General features: G+C 40.8%; 1 protein-coding gene across 1 annotated transcript in view; it reads right to left on the reverse strand.

Annotated features, from left to right (window-relative positions):
* The window catches only part of LRRC1 (leucine rich repeat containing 1), a 71,442-nt gene that overhangs the window by 9,315 nt on the left and 46,409 nt on the right, over window positions 1-15,718 (reverse strand). The window contains exons 5-10 of the mRNA XM_059834428.1: window positions 13,111-13,167; window positions 11,489-11,552; window positions 10,216-10,290; window positions 8,309-8,453; window positions 5,648-5,766; window positions 4,520-4,603 (exon numbers count right to left, since the gene is read on the reverse strand). Of these exons, the coding sequence (XP_059690411.1) occupies window positions 4,520-4,603; window positions 5,648-5,766; window positions 8,309-8,453; window positions 10,216-10,290; window positions 11,489-11,552; window positions 13,111-13,167 (544 nt within the window). The remainder of the gene's footprint in view (window positions 1-4,519; window positions 4,604-5,647; window positions 5,767-8,308; window positions 8,454-10,215; window positions 10,291-11,488; window positions 11,553-13,110; window positions 13,168-15,718) is intronic.

Genomic DNA, 15,718 nt, shown 5'->3' on the forward strand with positions numbered 1-15,718 from the left:
ACAACTTTAAATTGGCTAGGAAAATCTTTGGCAAACTCACTTCAACACCCCCTGCACCACTGGTGAAGAGCATGGGAGGAGCACAGCAAGAGAGCTTCTCTGCCCTCTGACTCAAGACAAGTTTTCCTGCATTTTTCCTTAGTGCCTTTTTTCCCTTTGAGACACACATACTTTTACACAAATGAGGGAAGGGACGGGACATTGGAAGTTAAAACCAGAAACAACAAAGCAGCCCCAACTTGTTTAAAAGAAAAAAAAGCGTAAAAAACACAGTTATTGCCAAAAAAACCAAAAACCCTGCAGTTTTACCTACTGTAGGAATAATTCTCACAATATACCTCAGAGCCAGGAAGGACACATTACCAGATCTCTGCAGGTTGTACAGACTCATTAACAATAGCACATGAACTGGAAAAACATTCCAAAGGAGGTTATTTATGCAAGTGCCAAAATCAACACACCAGTTTCACCAGCGTTCCAGTGCCAGGGTGGGATTTCAATACCAAAGAGTCACCAGGCAGGTCTTTCAAGTTTAAGGGGAAAAACATTTGTAACTACGGACAGGTTTAGACATTCTCGGTTCTTGCTGAAGTCTGTTTCACCACTCAGTTCAATGAGAAAGGGATCGAGCTGCAAGATGAGATACTGAAGATGAAATCTGTCAGTGAGTCACATCTTGGTCATACATTCAGCTGTTCCACATTTTACCTTATATATTGGCACCAGATAGAGAAGAACCTTTGAACCAGGAAAATTTGAAGGAGTATTTGCATACAAGCTCCTCAATAATCCCAAGTCAAGAAATCTTACACCAAAAGGTAGAGACTGGTTTTACAAGTGTGCATTGAAACAATCTGGCAATGTAATGGTTTGACAGGTTAACCCAAAATCCAATCCTAGTAAACTACTAAGAAAACAAAACAACAAACAAACAAAAAAACCCCAAACCACCAAAAAACCCCACACCACAACAAAAAAGCTAGAACTCCTAGATTATCTCACCAGGTTATATTAGAGCAGGCACATCATTTTTGCCATGCTACCTATAAAAGCTCTCTTTCCTACAGGAATAATTCTGGAGGGAAGGACAGGGACAACAGCAGGTAGATGAGATATTGGTTACATGTACTCTTCTCCCTAGGAGAGTTCCATTTTTTCTATACGCATGTTACCAGACTTTGTCTTTGTCCCTCTCCAACAGAAACCAGTAAAGGCCTGTCCCACACCCATTTCTTATAAGGATGAAGACCACAAATGCACAGCCGTTCTAGCACTCTAATGCAGAGAAAGAATGACAGAAAGCAGGAAGGAAAAGAGGGAAAGGAAAAGAGAGGAAGATACCAAGCAAGAATATCTGCAGTGCATACTCTACTTCTGCATCTGACTCTGCTTCTGCGAAGGGGGAACCAGTGTACAAGTACTAATACTGATTGATGTGCAAAGATTTGAGACCCCAGTCTTTGCCATACTATCTCAGGAGACATCTTAAGCAATGCACAGCAGGCAGGGGTCCTGAAAATGACTGCTGTCAGATGTTCATGACTGGCTTTAAATATTAGTAAATCAGTTTGAGATTAAAATAAATGGAAAAGATGGTACTCTTTCTCGCTGTCAAGCAGAGCCTTCCAACAGACAGAAAAAGGGTGACGCATTTTTCAGTTTTCCTTAAGTGCTCTACCAATGCTTTTCATATTTTTTTTTTCTAAGTCATTAATGATGCAAAGGAAAATGGAAATTGAACATTTCACCAAGACACCAGATTGTTCCTCCCTGCCATCCAAAGGGAAACTTAGAATTGGGATCTTTGCCGTTATCAGCACCCCTGAAGCGGCTCCTGTGGATGCTTTGCGTAACAGCAAACAGTACTCGTTATACCTGTGCACTCTGTTAACGCACAACATTCTTCTTTCAGAACTATGAAATGTGAGTTTTCACTAAATTCCTCTGAATTTTAACCAGAACACTTGTACTACTGAAATGTTCACATTTGATTTAAAGCAAAAAGCTACTGGTTAAGAAAAATACTACACAAAAGAAAATGCAGCTCCAGGAAGAGAGGAAACAGTAGCAGAGTGGAGTAGATTTCTTTCTGGTTTTGAAACTAGCATTTCAGCATTGTTAGAAGGCAATCTAAAGACTTTGAGAGAAAAGTGTTTTATTGCACAGCCTAAGCACAAGGAATTGAAACTGAAACTTGAAAAACTGAAACGGAAAAGTCTCGTTAGCTAGACGATAGGTTCTGCAATACATGCCTATTAACAGTATTTTTGAGATGAACCATTGCATCAGTTGTTTATGCTTTTCTATTTGTTACCATTACCAGCTTGGAATTCAAATCCACCAATCTAGAGGGTGGACAAGACCCTCCAGCTGGAGAAGGACTTCCTTCCTTTAAAAATAAAAAATAAAAGAATTTTTAAAATCTCCAGAGCAAAACATACTTTAATGAAACATTCTGGAAATCTTATGCTGAACGTAATGTCCCAGTGTTTCCTCTAATGAGAAAGATACATAGGTGTGGAGACCTTTACAGGAAACAAGAATTCTGTTTCAAAGAAGTGGATGCCAAGGAGCTCTGTTTCCTCTGTTTCTCTGCCAAGCTCCCTGGGAACCATCCTCTCCCATCTCTATTTCCCAGACTTTCTACAACTCCCCAGCTCACCTCGTTCCAGATACCACCTTCCATTTCCTCATCACCCACCTTCTCCAAACACAGACTCATCCCTGACTTTATCCCACCCCTTGCTCAGGTGTCCCCTCCCGTCTCTCTCATATGCACTAATATTCTCCATACAGTTCTTGTTCTTCACTTCACCCTTCAATATCCCCAACTCCTTCATCGACTGGGCAACGCTTTCCACCTCTGAAACCCATTTCTGGTTCCAAGTCACCAGTTTCTTGTTCAGCATCAATCCCTTTATTGTTCTGCACCGAGCCCTTGACCCTGCTATTCCCCCAAACAGACATACTCCATATTCACCCTGCTTTACCCGCTTTTGAAGCTGAGCCTCCTCCTCCTCTCACCTGCTCCTGTCCCTGCTCCTTCCACGCCACACTGTTCACCCTCATGCACCGTCTCCAATATGGTGAACTTCATTAACTAAGAAAAGTGCTTATACACTACCTAAGCTATTAATGGCCAATCTGGAAATAAAGCATATCAACCTTACAGACTATAGCAAACTCAGAGCAATTCTCCTTAAAAGTGGACTAGACACAAAATTGTACAAGTCTAAGTACAGATAGTGTAGAACACCTGTGTAATGTATTAAATTAAGTTCCTTGTAAAGACATAGAAAATTTTCTGTTGAATGAGCACAAGATCAAAATTGACATTACATCCCAACCCAGAAACACAGTTTTCTTCCCAAGGTCCTGCCTCTTGCTGGCATTTATGCAACCTGTCTGGGTACACCCTCTACAATTTTATGTACAGAACCAGCAACACCTCTGCAGAGGAGACACTGTCCTGCTAGAAGAGCTGCAGTACTCGCATCTTCTCTTCCCTCCCTCGCCTTCCTCCCTGCTGAAGCATACACTTACAAGCCAATCTGTACAGGCCCAACAAGGGTTATCGTGGAGCCTCGGTTAGGTGACCAACCTGTGGCAGCTCAGACCTCAGCCATCAGAATCGTTACTGCCAGTGCCACAGCAGCATCCTCTGCCCCTGCTTGATCCCTCCTCTTCAGACCATCAGCTCTCCCCCATCTCCTGGTTCCCAGCCACTTTGCTTCCTTCTCACACCTCCTCCTCAAGCCGTCCAAGCTCTGTAAGTAAGTGGGCCTGAGCAAAAGTGTGTGCTCACTAGCCAGAGCTGATACTCCTCTAAATTCCCATCCATCAGCTGCCACCTGCTCCTGAAACGACTGAAAGTGGTGAACAAAAGCTATAACCTCAGAGTCAACATGTTAGAAACAGATAGGAAAATTAAGGGGGAGAACTACTTGGACAAAAATTACAGAGAAACAGTAGTGCAAACAGAACCAACTCACAGTCCCGTGCTCCAATCCCAGGATGCTGCTTTCCCTGATCTCTTTCCAGAATTTACTGCTGAACTGAACTTGTACAGCCTCCATTGTATTTAGTTTCACAACAGAAATTCTAGCCTCATTTCATTCCATATACTGTTACAATAGACAAGAAGCCCTAGTGATCATAGGTGTAAGATTTGAGGTGTCAGTGACCTTGGTCACATCAGGTCCTTATATTTAAAAGAACTCCCAGTCTTCCAATAGTGCTGGACCTGACACCCACACTGGGAATTTCTAGTTACAAGCTAATTAGATCCATGCCTTCTCGTTCAACTGCAAAGCCATTTTGCACTTCCAAGGCACCAAATCACCACAGCTGCTGTTCAGATTTATGCTGTTCAGATCTAATGGACAAGTTTCTGGTTGTGATCGGTTTGGGAAGAATACCCAGTGGATCAAAGCTGCCTGCTACTTCTTGTAGGCATTTGAAATCAAGAGTTTTCTGTTTGTATAATCACATCTGTGAAAGTTAGTTGCACAAAACTTACCTCTTTGGGCAAAGAAGTTAATTTGTTTCTATCGGCATTCAAATTGTTCAGCTTCTTTAGTTTTCCAATGCTCTTCGGCAATGACTGTGCCAACAAAAACAAAGTCATATGCAAACAGAATTTGTAAATTCACAGAGTCAGAACAAAACTTATCTCACTTTAAAAAGTATTAATTTTAATAGACTTAATAGACTTATTTACAGATTTAATAATTATTTATTTAATTTAATAGAATTTATTTAACAGAATTAATAGACTGATCCTTTTCAGAATCAGAGTGTAGTTAACCCTCGTTACCACCAGGCCTTCCAAAGGAGATCCAAGAAGTTATCTCTGCACTAAGATGATAGACGCATAACAGCTGTGTGCAGAAGCACGTATGCAGAAAGTCCATGTTAATCTAACTTCAGGCTTCCTAAATAGCTAATTGAGATGCAAGCTTCTAACTTAAGTGCTATGAACTGAACCCTGGAGAGGCATGTTTCCAACAGACTTAAGCTCCTAACTCAACCAAGCACCAACCTAACTTAAGAAATGCTCAAACCTAGATTTTTATAAACACTTCTGCTCTCCAAGTGTCAGTGTCATGTGAAGGCAGTTTCAAAATAATGGAAGGAAACACCTAATGAAAGGAAGTCTGAAATTTTATTTTAATTGATCACATATCATATTTAATACCTGGCTGGAGTAGATCAGCAGAGCAAGGAACAGTACAACAGCAGCTCTGCAGCGCTTGGATACCACCAGTTGCAGACTCCCTTGCAGTTCCAGCAAGTATGATCCAGATAATGCCCAGTAAAAATTGGCAATAAAGCAACACGGCACAAACTCCTCATTAAAAACACAACAAAGTGAGTGATACCTGCACTCCACGTGCTCCAATTCCCTTACTGGTCATGAAAGATTCAAGAGTGAATATGTAACTGCTTAAGCCTTTGGAAGGGCAGATGGTTACTACATAGAACTTGATCTTCAGCATTCATTTAACAGATAAGAAATAAGATGCATTTAAAGGAAACTCACTACTTAGCAGTAGCAAGGGTGAGAAACTTCACGAGCTAAGTGATTCAGCACTTAGCAGCAGGCCTTATTACTGCCAGCCATTTGAGCAGCCATGACCATGTTTACCTGCAGTTGGTTTTCTGTTAGAACTAGTTCAGTAAGGCTTTCGCAGTCTCCAATTGAATCCGTTAGTTGAATAAGTTTGTTCTGATCAACCTTCAAAATGGAGAGCCTCCTCAATTTTCCTGGACAGAAAGAACAACACATTTGTTTAGCTTAGTATCCTCCGATATCTGCTTTAATTACAGAAAATTTTACTGCTGCAAAATTTTTAGAAATCCTCTAACACAATGAATTTTTTTTTTTCAGGTAAAAAAGAATTCAAGCACCGGTTCACTTGGCACTTGCACTATTTTTGCAAGTTTATAATATCACTGAATTCTTATTCAATATAAATATTTATATCCAATATTTAAGCATATTAAATTGTATTAAAGTTGCAATCTGAATGGTACCCCATGTAAATGTCAAGGATGTTTCTACCCAAAGGCCTATGAACAGGAGAAAATATCTATTTTTTCCTCAATTACACAATGTTTATTAATGAAGAAGTGTTCAGAGGATCACCTATGCCTACACAGCCACAGTAAGAAAGGCTTGCACTGAAGTGACAGCCCAAACGCAAACAGGCTCAAAGTCTCTTTGTCTTAATGTAGAACCCAGTTAGTCAGACATGAAACCCAAGTTCATTTTTTAGAATAGAAATCAAACTTCTTTGAAGGTCTTCTCCCCAGGAAGGACAAAATACTATTTCAGAGCAGAAAGTGCACCTTGTTCTGCTCCTTTGTACCAGAATGGTCTTTGGTGTAAAGCAGAGCTGACCCAGGCAGAGCCCAAGACAGAGAATTCAGGAGACATAACTAGCTGCTGACACGTCCCTGCCCATCCCCACATGGTCCAAAACAGCTGTAACAGGCTAGAATGTCAAATTTGCAGATGATGCTAAATCACGAAGAGACGGCTGATACACAGAAAGATAGCAACCTAAACAGAAACCCGAGGTTCAGCAAGGAGAAGTGCAGAGCTCCGCACCTGGGCAGAATAAACCCGTGCACCAGTACAGGCTGAGAAGCAACAGGCTGTACAAGAACCTGCTGGAAAGGACCTGGAGGCTATTGTGGGCATAAGGCTGTATATGAACTAGCAGCAAGCTCTCATCAGAAATAAAGTAAACGCTGGCTGGACCACATTAGGAGAATTACGGCCAGCAGATCAATGGAAGTTACTATATCCCATCTACCTGGCACCAGTGAGACCATGCCTATAAAATCATGCTCAACTTCATGTCCTGTCCTGTCTTTCCCCCCCCAGTTCAAGTGAGATGCTGATGGGGGTCCAGTACAAAGCTATCAAGATGACCAGGGCACATGTGAGCTGAGGCTGAGAGAGCTGGCTTTGTTGACTCCAGCAAAGAAGCAGCCAAGGAGGCACCTAGGAACAGCTCACAACTACCTGAAGGGCAGTTACAGAGATGACAGAGCCAAACTCTTCTCTGCAGTGGCAGACAAGACAGCAATGGCCACAGATTGAAGCGTGGAAGGTCCCAGCTGGACATCTGGAGAAGCCTCCTCACTGGGAGGTAGTGCAGCACTGACACAGGCTGCCCAGGGGGTGCTGGAGCCACCTCTGTTAGGGGTTTTAGAGACTTGGTGAGACATGGCCACAGCCGACCTGACCTGCTGGTGTTGGTGAGAGTCCTGCTTTGAGGGCTCTACAGATCCACCAATCCAACCAACAATTTGGTCATCAGCTGAGCTCCTCCCAGTAGCTTCCACAGAGACCAGCAAGGTTCACTTCAACCACAATACCAGATTTTCTCCATTTCGCATAGGAAGTTCCAGTATAAAACAAAAGGAATAAGTACTGTAGCCCTACCCAATTTTCCAAACACGAGTAAACTACTACATTCACATAAGTAGCTTTTTTTTTTTTGCCTTTGTAACAAAATTACATCCAGAAAATGTTACAAAACGCACATGCAAACTAGGCCTGGCCTGAAATGGCCTGGCGCTTTGCAATCGCCTTCCCCAGCAAAGGATCTCCATTTAACAGGATTCTTGAGAAGCAGCAGCTCCTCGCGTTCACCAGCTGGTGTTACAGATGAGCTCCCCTCTGGCAGGCTGCATAGGCTGTAGCCTTTCAGAAGGTACAGCTCCATTTCTGATGTACAACAACTGTACTGACCAGGTCAGGTCAGGTCAGAGAGGGCTACTACAACTCTCTACCAAACACACACTAGCCAACTGTAGGACTCACAGCAGTCACCCCACTCCCCCAAGTTTAATTCTAGGAAAACACTTCTCTTTTCTTAGGCTCATATAGCTTACGGAGGGAGGGGGAAGGTCTGTCCATTCTTTTCCACATTCCCAGTCAAACCACATTCACAAGTCCTCCTTCCCCTACACCTTCATTTTAGGGGTGGGAAGGGGGGGGAATCCTGGCAAGGAGAAGACACGCTCTTGCAACGTGAAACTCTCCAGTCATCGTAGAGAAACAATGCCTCACTGACTACTTGTTACAACTACACTGCAGGGGTAAAAAAGGATTATGAGGCAGTCATTATGCAGACAATTAAAATGCGAAATTAATAGTAAGCAAAAAAAGAAAAAAAAAGCTGAGACAAGTTCATCTCTTGCACAAAAAGACTTCAAAAGATTTGAAAACAAACGACATCCAATTTATGGTGGATTAAATGGTTCTGTGTGATAGCATTCACCTTGTACTTACCAATGCCATCAGGTAAGACCTGAAGTAAATTCTGAGAAACAAGCAAGTCTGTTAAAGAAGTCAGACCACTAATTTCTTCAGGAAGGCATTCCAATTTATTTTCAGAAACATCCAGACAAAGCAGGTTTTTCAGGTTTCCTACTTCCTGCGATACAAGACAAAAAATTTAAGTCATGCTCAAACACGTAACAAAGCAATTTGAAAAATGTACCATTGCAATGAAATTCCAGGAAGAAAAACAATTCTCTGTATGACCTCTAAATTGGCCATTCTTTGTATGACCTCTAAATGCAGAAAAAAGTAAATAATTACATTTTACATACGATAAACCAACCAAGTGATTCAGTCACAGTTTCTTATTCTAACTGTTAAGACTGGCTTCAGTAGTCAGACAAGGTATGCTGAGCACACCCAGGCAAGCACCAGCCAAAACTGGAGTTTTCCTCAAGTAAAGACTGCAAAGTTGTTTTTTCAGAACTACAGATTATCAACCTCCACATAATTAAAGTCTGCCCCTCCCAATTAACCCTAGGCAAATTAGGATTAGTCTCTCCTGGCTGATACAGCAACATGCCATGACATCTAGGGATTTCATATCTTTACATCTCCCAACTGCAACAAATGTAGAAGTAAGAATTGGGAGTGTTGCTCTAGCAAGCATATTTGAACTGCCAAGTTATACTGCCATCACCTACAATTACCAATGATTACTTAATTTTTTACAATGGTAATCCACCAATTAGCTTAGAAGTCTGACAGAGAAATACCTTTGTCCCTATTAGTAATCAGAGCACCCTCCCATTCCCCATGTACACAGATACCCCTATACACACTTTAGCATAGTTCTCTTTTTAGTCATCCAAATCATCTTTTGGAGAATAGAATGGCTGGTGCAGAAGTGTCCTTTACTTTTACATATACAAAATTTTCTTACAGTGACAGCCTTGATCCTAACTCACAAGATCAGTCCTTTTATTTTGGACATCTTTGCTTCAAGAGGATATTTCATTAAACACACACACACGCGCGCGCACCCTTTATCCTACAAGTTCATCTTTTGGACATTATACAAAATACACAATAATGGCCAGCTTCAATAAAAACAGTTGCTGAAGTCACACTTGACGGTTTATGAATGATTATCAGTGTTTAACTACATCTACTCAAAAAATTATTGGGCCAAGCCAACAACAACAGAGTCAACAAAGCCCACTAAACTGTAACTGATTTCCAAGTTACACTGTTGACAATGAGATCAATACAGCAAATAACAGCAAACTGCACGAGGACTTGGCTTTAAAGGAAAAAGAGGGAAAAGAAACCGTCTCACATGTTATCACAGTTCTTAAGAAAGGGAATTTAGAGTGCTGTAAGCTTTAAATGCTAAGGCCCTTCATCCCATGACTGATGTCAGATGGGGGATTTGCCTGCATAAATCAAAATTTCTATTTATGGCAACAGTTCTATTATTGTACTTCCCCCAAACACTGTATTTGAATGGAAGAAGATGACCGCAAAAAAACAGCGATTCATCCTCAAAACTGTCAAAACTGAAATTTAGATAGATACAAAAGGTGAGGGTTAGCTCAGCCAACTAGTGGCTCCCTGATCACTGGGCCAGGACTGTAAACAGAGGATGTGTCATCCTATAAATTGAACAACATGCTTATTAGGAAACAATTCCTTTGCCAAAATGTTTAAAAGAAAATGTCTGACAACATATGATATCATGTACAATCCCTTGCAGAGGAACTTATTAAGAGAAAATCCTTACACATCCAAAACCAAACCCAGGCAAAGTGAACTGAGAAAACTATTCAATTTTAAATCACGTCCCTTCAGGTATGAATGAAAAGATTTTCTTTTAAAAGCATCTTCAAAACAGTATCAGTAGAGTTCATCTTTACCTGAGGTATTTCAGCTAATTGGTTTCCATCCAACCAGAGGTCTTTAAGATTGAAAAGTGCACCAATTGTTTCTGGCTATAACATAAAAAGTAATAGTGTTAAGTAGCATAGGAGCATCAAATAAAAACCAAACAGCCACCCCGTAATTACAGTCTGAGTAAACCAATCCTTACTCCAACCACTATTTAAGAGGTACCACAGTTAAATGCAGCAAGGGTGACTGTAAGCGTTTGGGAACTCCGTCATACAAATTACAGAATCATAGAATCACTAAGGTTGGAAGACACCTTTAAGATCATTAAGTCCAATCATCAACCCAACACCACCATGCCCATTAAACCATGTCCCACAATGCCATGTCCACACGTTCCTTGAACACCTCCAGTGAGGGTGACTCCACCACTTCCCTGGGCAGCTTATTCCAGTGTCTCACCACTCTCTCAGTAAAGACATTTTTCCTAATACCCAGTCTAAACCTCCCCTGGCGCAACTTGTGGCCATTTCCTCTCATCCTATCACTTGTCACTTGGGAGAAGAGACCAACATCAACCTCACCACAACCCCCTTTCAGGTAATTGTAGAGAGCGATGAGGTCTCCTCTCAGCCTCCTCTTCTCCAGACTGAACAACTCCAGTTCCCTCAGCTGCTCCTCATAAGACTTGTTATTAACTGAATTGTTAAATCAAATTAATTGTTATAGCTTAACAAGCTACCATACTTCACCTGACATGCACTAACAAATTGCATGCACACTCTTAATCTACTGCAAATCCAACATTTAATTGAGTCAGCTTAAGGGAGATGACAGATATCTTTTGGTAGATCTGTCTGCCACAATGTCAGACACTGCAACCCTCAACAGTTTGCCTCAGCCCTTTCCCAAAGATTCCTCCTCCCACCCTGGAAATAGCTGAGCTTTCATCTGTGCTCAGCCTGTCCAGCTCCCTACAGAAGCCCATGTGTTCACTGTAACTGCAAGTGCAGACAAGAGTTTGTGCCTTTCCACTCCTTTTTCTCTCCGTAGAAAAAGTCCATGCAGTGCTCTCACTTTCTAGAGATCAGCTGCAGTTTTTTGGGTAAAGTAATATTGTACTGAACAAGACTAAGCAGATACGGGAAGCACCAACTCATTGCCAAAATTCACCTGTACGTATAAAACGACTCTCCCTCCATACATTTTTCTTTCTTCAATTTTGGACATCCTACGACTTGTTTAATCTAAATGATGTGCAAAACAAGACCAATGTGCACTTTTAGTGGCATGTTCTCTTACCAAGTGATAAAGTTCATTGTTTCCTAAATCAAGTTCTTCTAGTCGCTGCAGTTGGGCAAGTGATCTGTGAGATGAGGTAAGTCAAAACAAAACCACATCAGACTAAACCAACAGAAACCCCATGTATTTGAATGAGCTCATTTTACTGAAACTCGTATTTCAAATTACAACATATTGTAGATGGACAGTTGTTTTACTGGGCATAGGCTATTTGCAGTAATATCTTACTGAAAAAAATAATTTGGTTTGTCAGTATAACTGTATGCCCTTGAAACTTAACACTTAGGATAGGCAATCAAATCATTATTCTTTATTTTAACCATCAGTCCCTCGGGGTGGACAATGCCACATAGCTTAGTATAGTTGGTTAGATTTATTTTAGGGGGAATTTACAGTTACGCAACTGGATAAAAATTCCCTGTAGTGACCACATGTAACAGTGTGACTCAAGACTCAGTAAAACCATCATTTATCATCTCAACATGATCTATCCATTTCTGGTTGGATTTGAGGATGCAAACAAAGGGAAGCCCAAAAGGATGTAAAAGAAGTTCTCTGAACATGAACAGACACAGAGGGCCATCCTTCTACTTCAAAAGCAGTCTGTTGTAGAGCTCTTGCTTACCTTGCCCAAAGCTGCAGCAGCACAAAAGCCAGTGAGACTCATCAGCCACGTTACTGACAGTCAGAATTTTCCAGGAGCAATAAAATTGTCAACATTTGTGATAGCTTCATTCTGACACTGCATGGCAAAAACCTAGCTAGCAATTCGTATCTTCTGACCACTGACACTTAAAGTGCTTTGTGGCTCACAGCTACAAACAGCCACAACCGAGGTACTGAGTACATTGACAGGAAAAAGGACCCAAAGTGACTGGGGAAGAGATTCTGATTAAAATAGGTTAAATCTATTACAGTATCTATTAGATTATCTAAACAAGCAGAACAGGAGTCACCAAAAACTCTTGCAAGAAGCAGTTAGGTAGTGAAGGAAGGAAACTCCTTCACTAGAGAAAGAAGAGGCTTCTTCAGGCAGCCAAAAGACCACCAATTCCTCTGCCACAATACAGACAGCACAGAGACATCTAGATACCTTTTCCCCCAAAATCACTGTGGGTGGAGTCAGACTTCAGACATCAGTAGGCCTAGTTTGTCACCACAGCTTTGATCTGCAGGTTTTGGAAGCTTTTGGTTACTTAGCCCTGAACATGAACGCTTATTTAAATGCCATGAAAGTCTAGAGTGGAAATCTCTGAAATCCTATTACCCTACTTTCACAGGTACGAGAATTCAGCATGGGAACAACCCAAACCACCAGTCCCACTGCTGATGCACTCCTTCAATGCATGCAGGAAGAAATATTTGGTGCTGCTGTATTTTATACAGAATATTTTTACAGAGCAAAACCAATTGACACAGACTGCAGGCTCCTGCTACTAACCAAGTACAACTAGAAGTAATGGATGTAATAACGCATTGCTGAAACAAAGCTGTATTCTCATACATGTTGTGAATCAGCACTGAATATTTTTTCTAGCTGTCATTCAGTTTCATATGCTAGCAGATTTTAAGAATAAGAACATTTTATCTTAATATAATCAAACACATGAAATGTCACTTACTCAGGTAAATATGTCAGCAAATTTTCTCTAAGTTCCAGTGAAGCCAGGTTATAAAGACTAAAAAAAAAAAAAAAACCACACTAAAAAACCCCACATTTTAATGCAATCTTACTTTCTATAGTCCACATTCACATTTTCAGAAGAAAAGTGTGTGTTTACACAGTTTAAAAAACAATTGCTGTGAACTGATTTTTTTGTTGTTTTAATTCAACCAGACCATCATGTGAAAGGCAGCATACAAAGAGGAAGTTTTTGTTTGTTTCTCTGTGATACTTCAACATATTAAAGCTAGAAGGTAAACAGACAAAACACAAATTTCCATTTGTTAAAAGGTCAGTAGTTGCAAGTTACTGAACAGAGCATATTCATATGAATTGCATTTACTTACTCACTTTCAGAATCTGGCAAGGGCTACTAAAGTTACAGAGCATCAGGTAAACCCATCACTGTTCTAACGACAGCGTGCTTATTACTCTAAGTGACGTTATGCTTCTAAGCGGCTCACTTACTCCATATCCCAGGCTTTTACTAACATCACCATAGCAACATTCAGATTTTTCAGAGGTTTATTTATGACTAAATGGAACACAAGGAGTCAGACATTATCCCAACACTATAATCTGCTCTAAATCCTCCAGTGTCCCAGAGAAAAATAAAAATCAGATATGGTGACTGCAAATAAGTAGTTTCCTACAACAGAGTATGTTCTGTCCTCATGTGCAGGGAATGCTAGGCCTTAAATAAAATCTATATTAAAAAAGCAACTCCATTAAATCTAAATTTGAAACACATGTTAAATCTAAATCCAAAATGTTTTTGTTTGTACACCTTAGGAAAAAAAAAAACAATCCCATCTACTCAGACCACATAAAATTGAAATATTTGTTTTCACTTCACACAATACCAACATACTGAATTACAGAATCATTAGTTAGCCCCAGTAAAAAAAGCAGCTGATAACCCGAATAAAACTAAAGAAAAACCTTCATATTGCAACTCCAATACAGTTATCTAAGCAAGGAAAGCAACATAACTGATGTAATGAGTTACTAAAGGGGAAAGAAGATTTTTCATGGATTGACTTTGGATGGTGTTTGAAAAATACATCCTTATTTCAAGCACCTATTTCATACTGCATTCAGAAAACACTGAACAAATCTCACAGAAGCTTTGATTACAGTCTCAGTAGTCCTCTCCAGCTTTTAAAATAAGCACATTTTACCCAATGGATTCTGTATTCCTCCAGAAGAAATACAGTTAAAACATACCACATAGGTGAAGATACTTTAGTAGAAGCCTATTACAAATTCAATTAAAAGATAAGTTAGAGTAACTCAGCTACTGCTACTCAAAATCATTTGACAGAAACACGGTAATAAGGAAGCCATCATTCCAATGACACAAGAGAAAACTCTCACATAAAAATTTTAACACTATAAAACACAAGTCAAGATGGGACACAGTATCCGACATCCTCACGGAAACCAAAGCAGTGGAGGGGGGAGAGGGAAGGGGTGATGGAGAACCGTTTCTCTCCAAGAGGAATGTGCGTCTGCTCTTACTCACATTGCCACCCACAGACTGACATTACATTTTTGTTTACAGGTTTTCTAGAAACCTATTCCAATCTTCCTTTGAATTTCGCACTTTCTCTTCAAGCTCGTATTAGGTGAGGCCCGTGATTCACTTTTATCAAGAGAATACAAAAAGGATGCACGCACCGCCAAGCTGCCTTGTAATCTTGTGTTTACAGATCACCCCGCATCTACTTATCTTCATCCCCATCACGTTGAAGTGTCAACGAGTAAAATGGTGCAATCTCTTAATTTCTCTTCTTACATCAGACACGACTTTGGTTGTGGTTAAACAGAAATCTTTGTCAGCAAAACCACGTTCAACAGCCAAGAACTTGGGAACTACCATCTTAACCTGCCTCATCGTATCATTAAACTGGGGCAGGCCAGTGAATCAGCTCAGGAAATTGATCCTGCTTAAAAATAACCCGTCAAAAAGAATAACACAGATCCCTAATCCAACACAGAATAAGTCCTCTTGAACACCTGGGCCACTACAACTGCCAAGAAGGTGCAAGGTAGGCATCTGTACTGCCCAAGCCAGCATCGCTGTGAGGACTCACGGGGTAGCTGTGCCATTGTGGGTAACCACCAACAGCTGCCTTGCATCCAACCGCGTACGATGCATTTCAGAGACTGACTGTGGCTTATCGCAGTCCCAGGCTAGGTTCTGTTTTTATGGGAGTCAGCTACCTAGGGGATTACATTTTCATCTCTAATGACACAGCTTTCTGGAGGAGAAATGCTTTATTTTACTGCTAGTCTCACCCACAGCATGCCCACAACTGTAACTACCCTGGAACAAAACAAAGACACTGGCCCTCCACCCCTTTAATCTATCCTTTCTACTTTTTCCAAGGTCTTGAGTCCCAAACCAACAAAAGCGCACCCCAATAGGCAAAATGAAACTTCCCACCAAGTACTGTAAAATAGAGACTAAGTCTATGAAGTTTATATCAGCAAAGCTGCCCCATTACACTGAAGTATTATGTTTAAGGTGGATCCATTTGAAAGAGAGGCCAGAAAATGAGAGG

Source organism: Gavia stellata, chromosome 2, assembly GCF_030936135.1.
Source record: "Gavia stellata isolate bGavSte3 chromosome 2, bGavSte3.hap2, whole genome shotgun sequence".
Classification (NCBI taxonomy): Eukaryota; Metazoa; Chordata; class Aves; order Gaviiformes; family Gaviidae; genus Gavia; species Gavia stellata.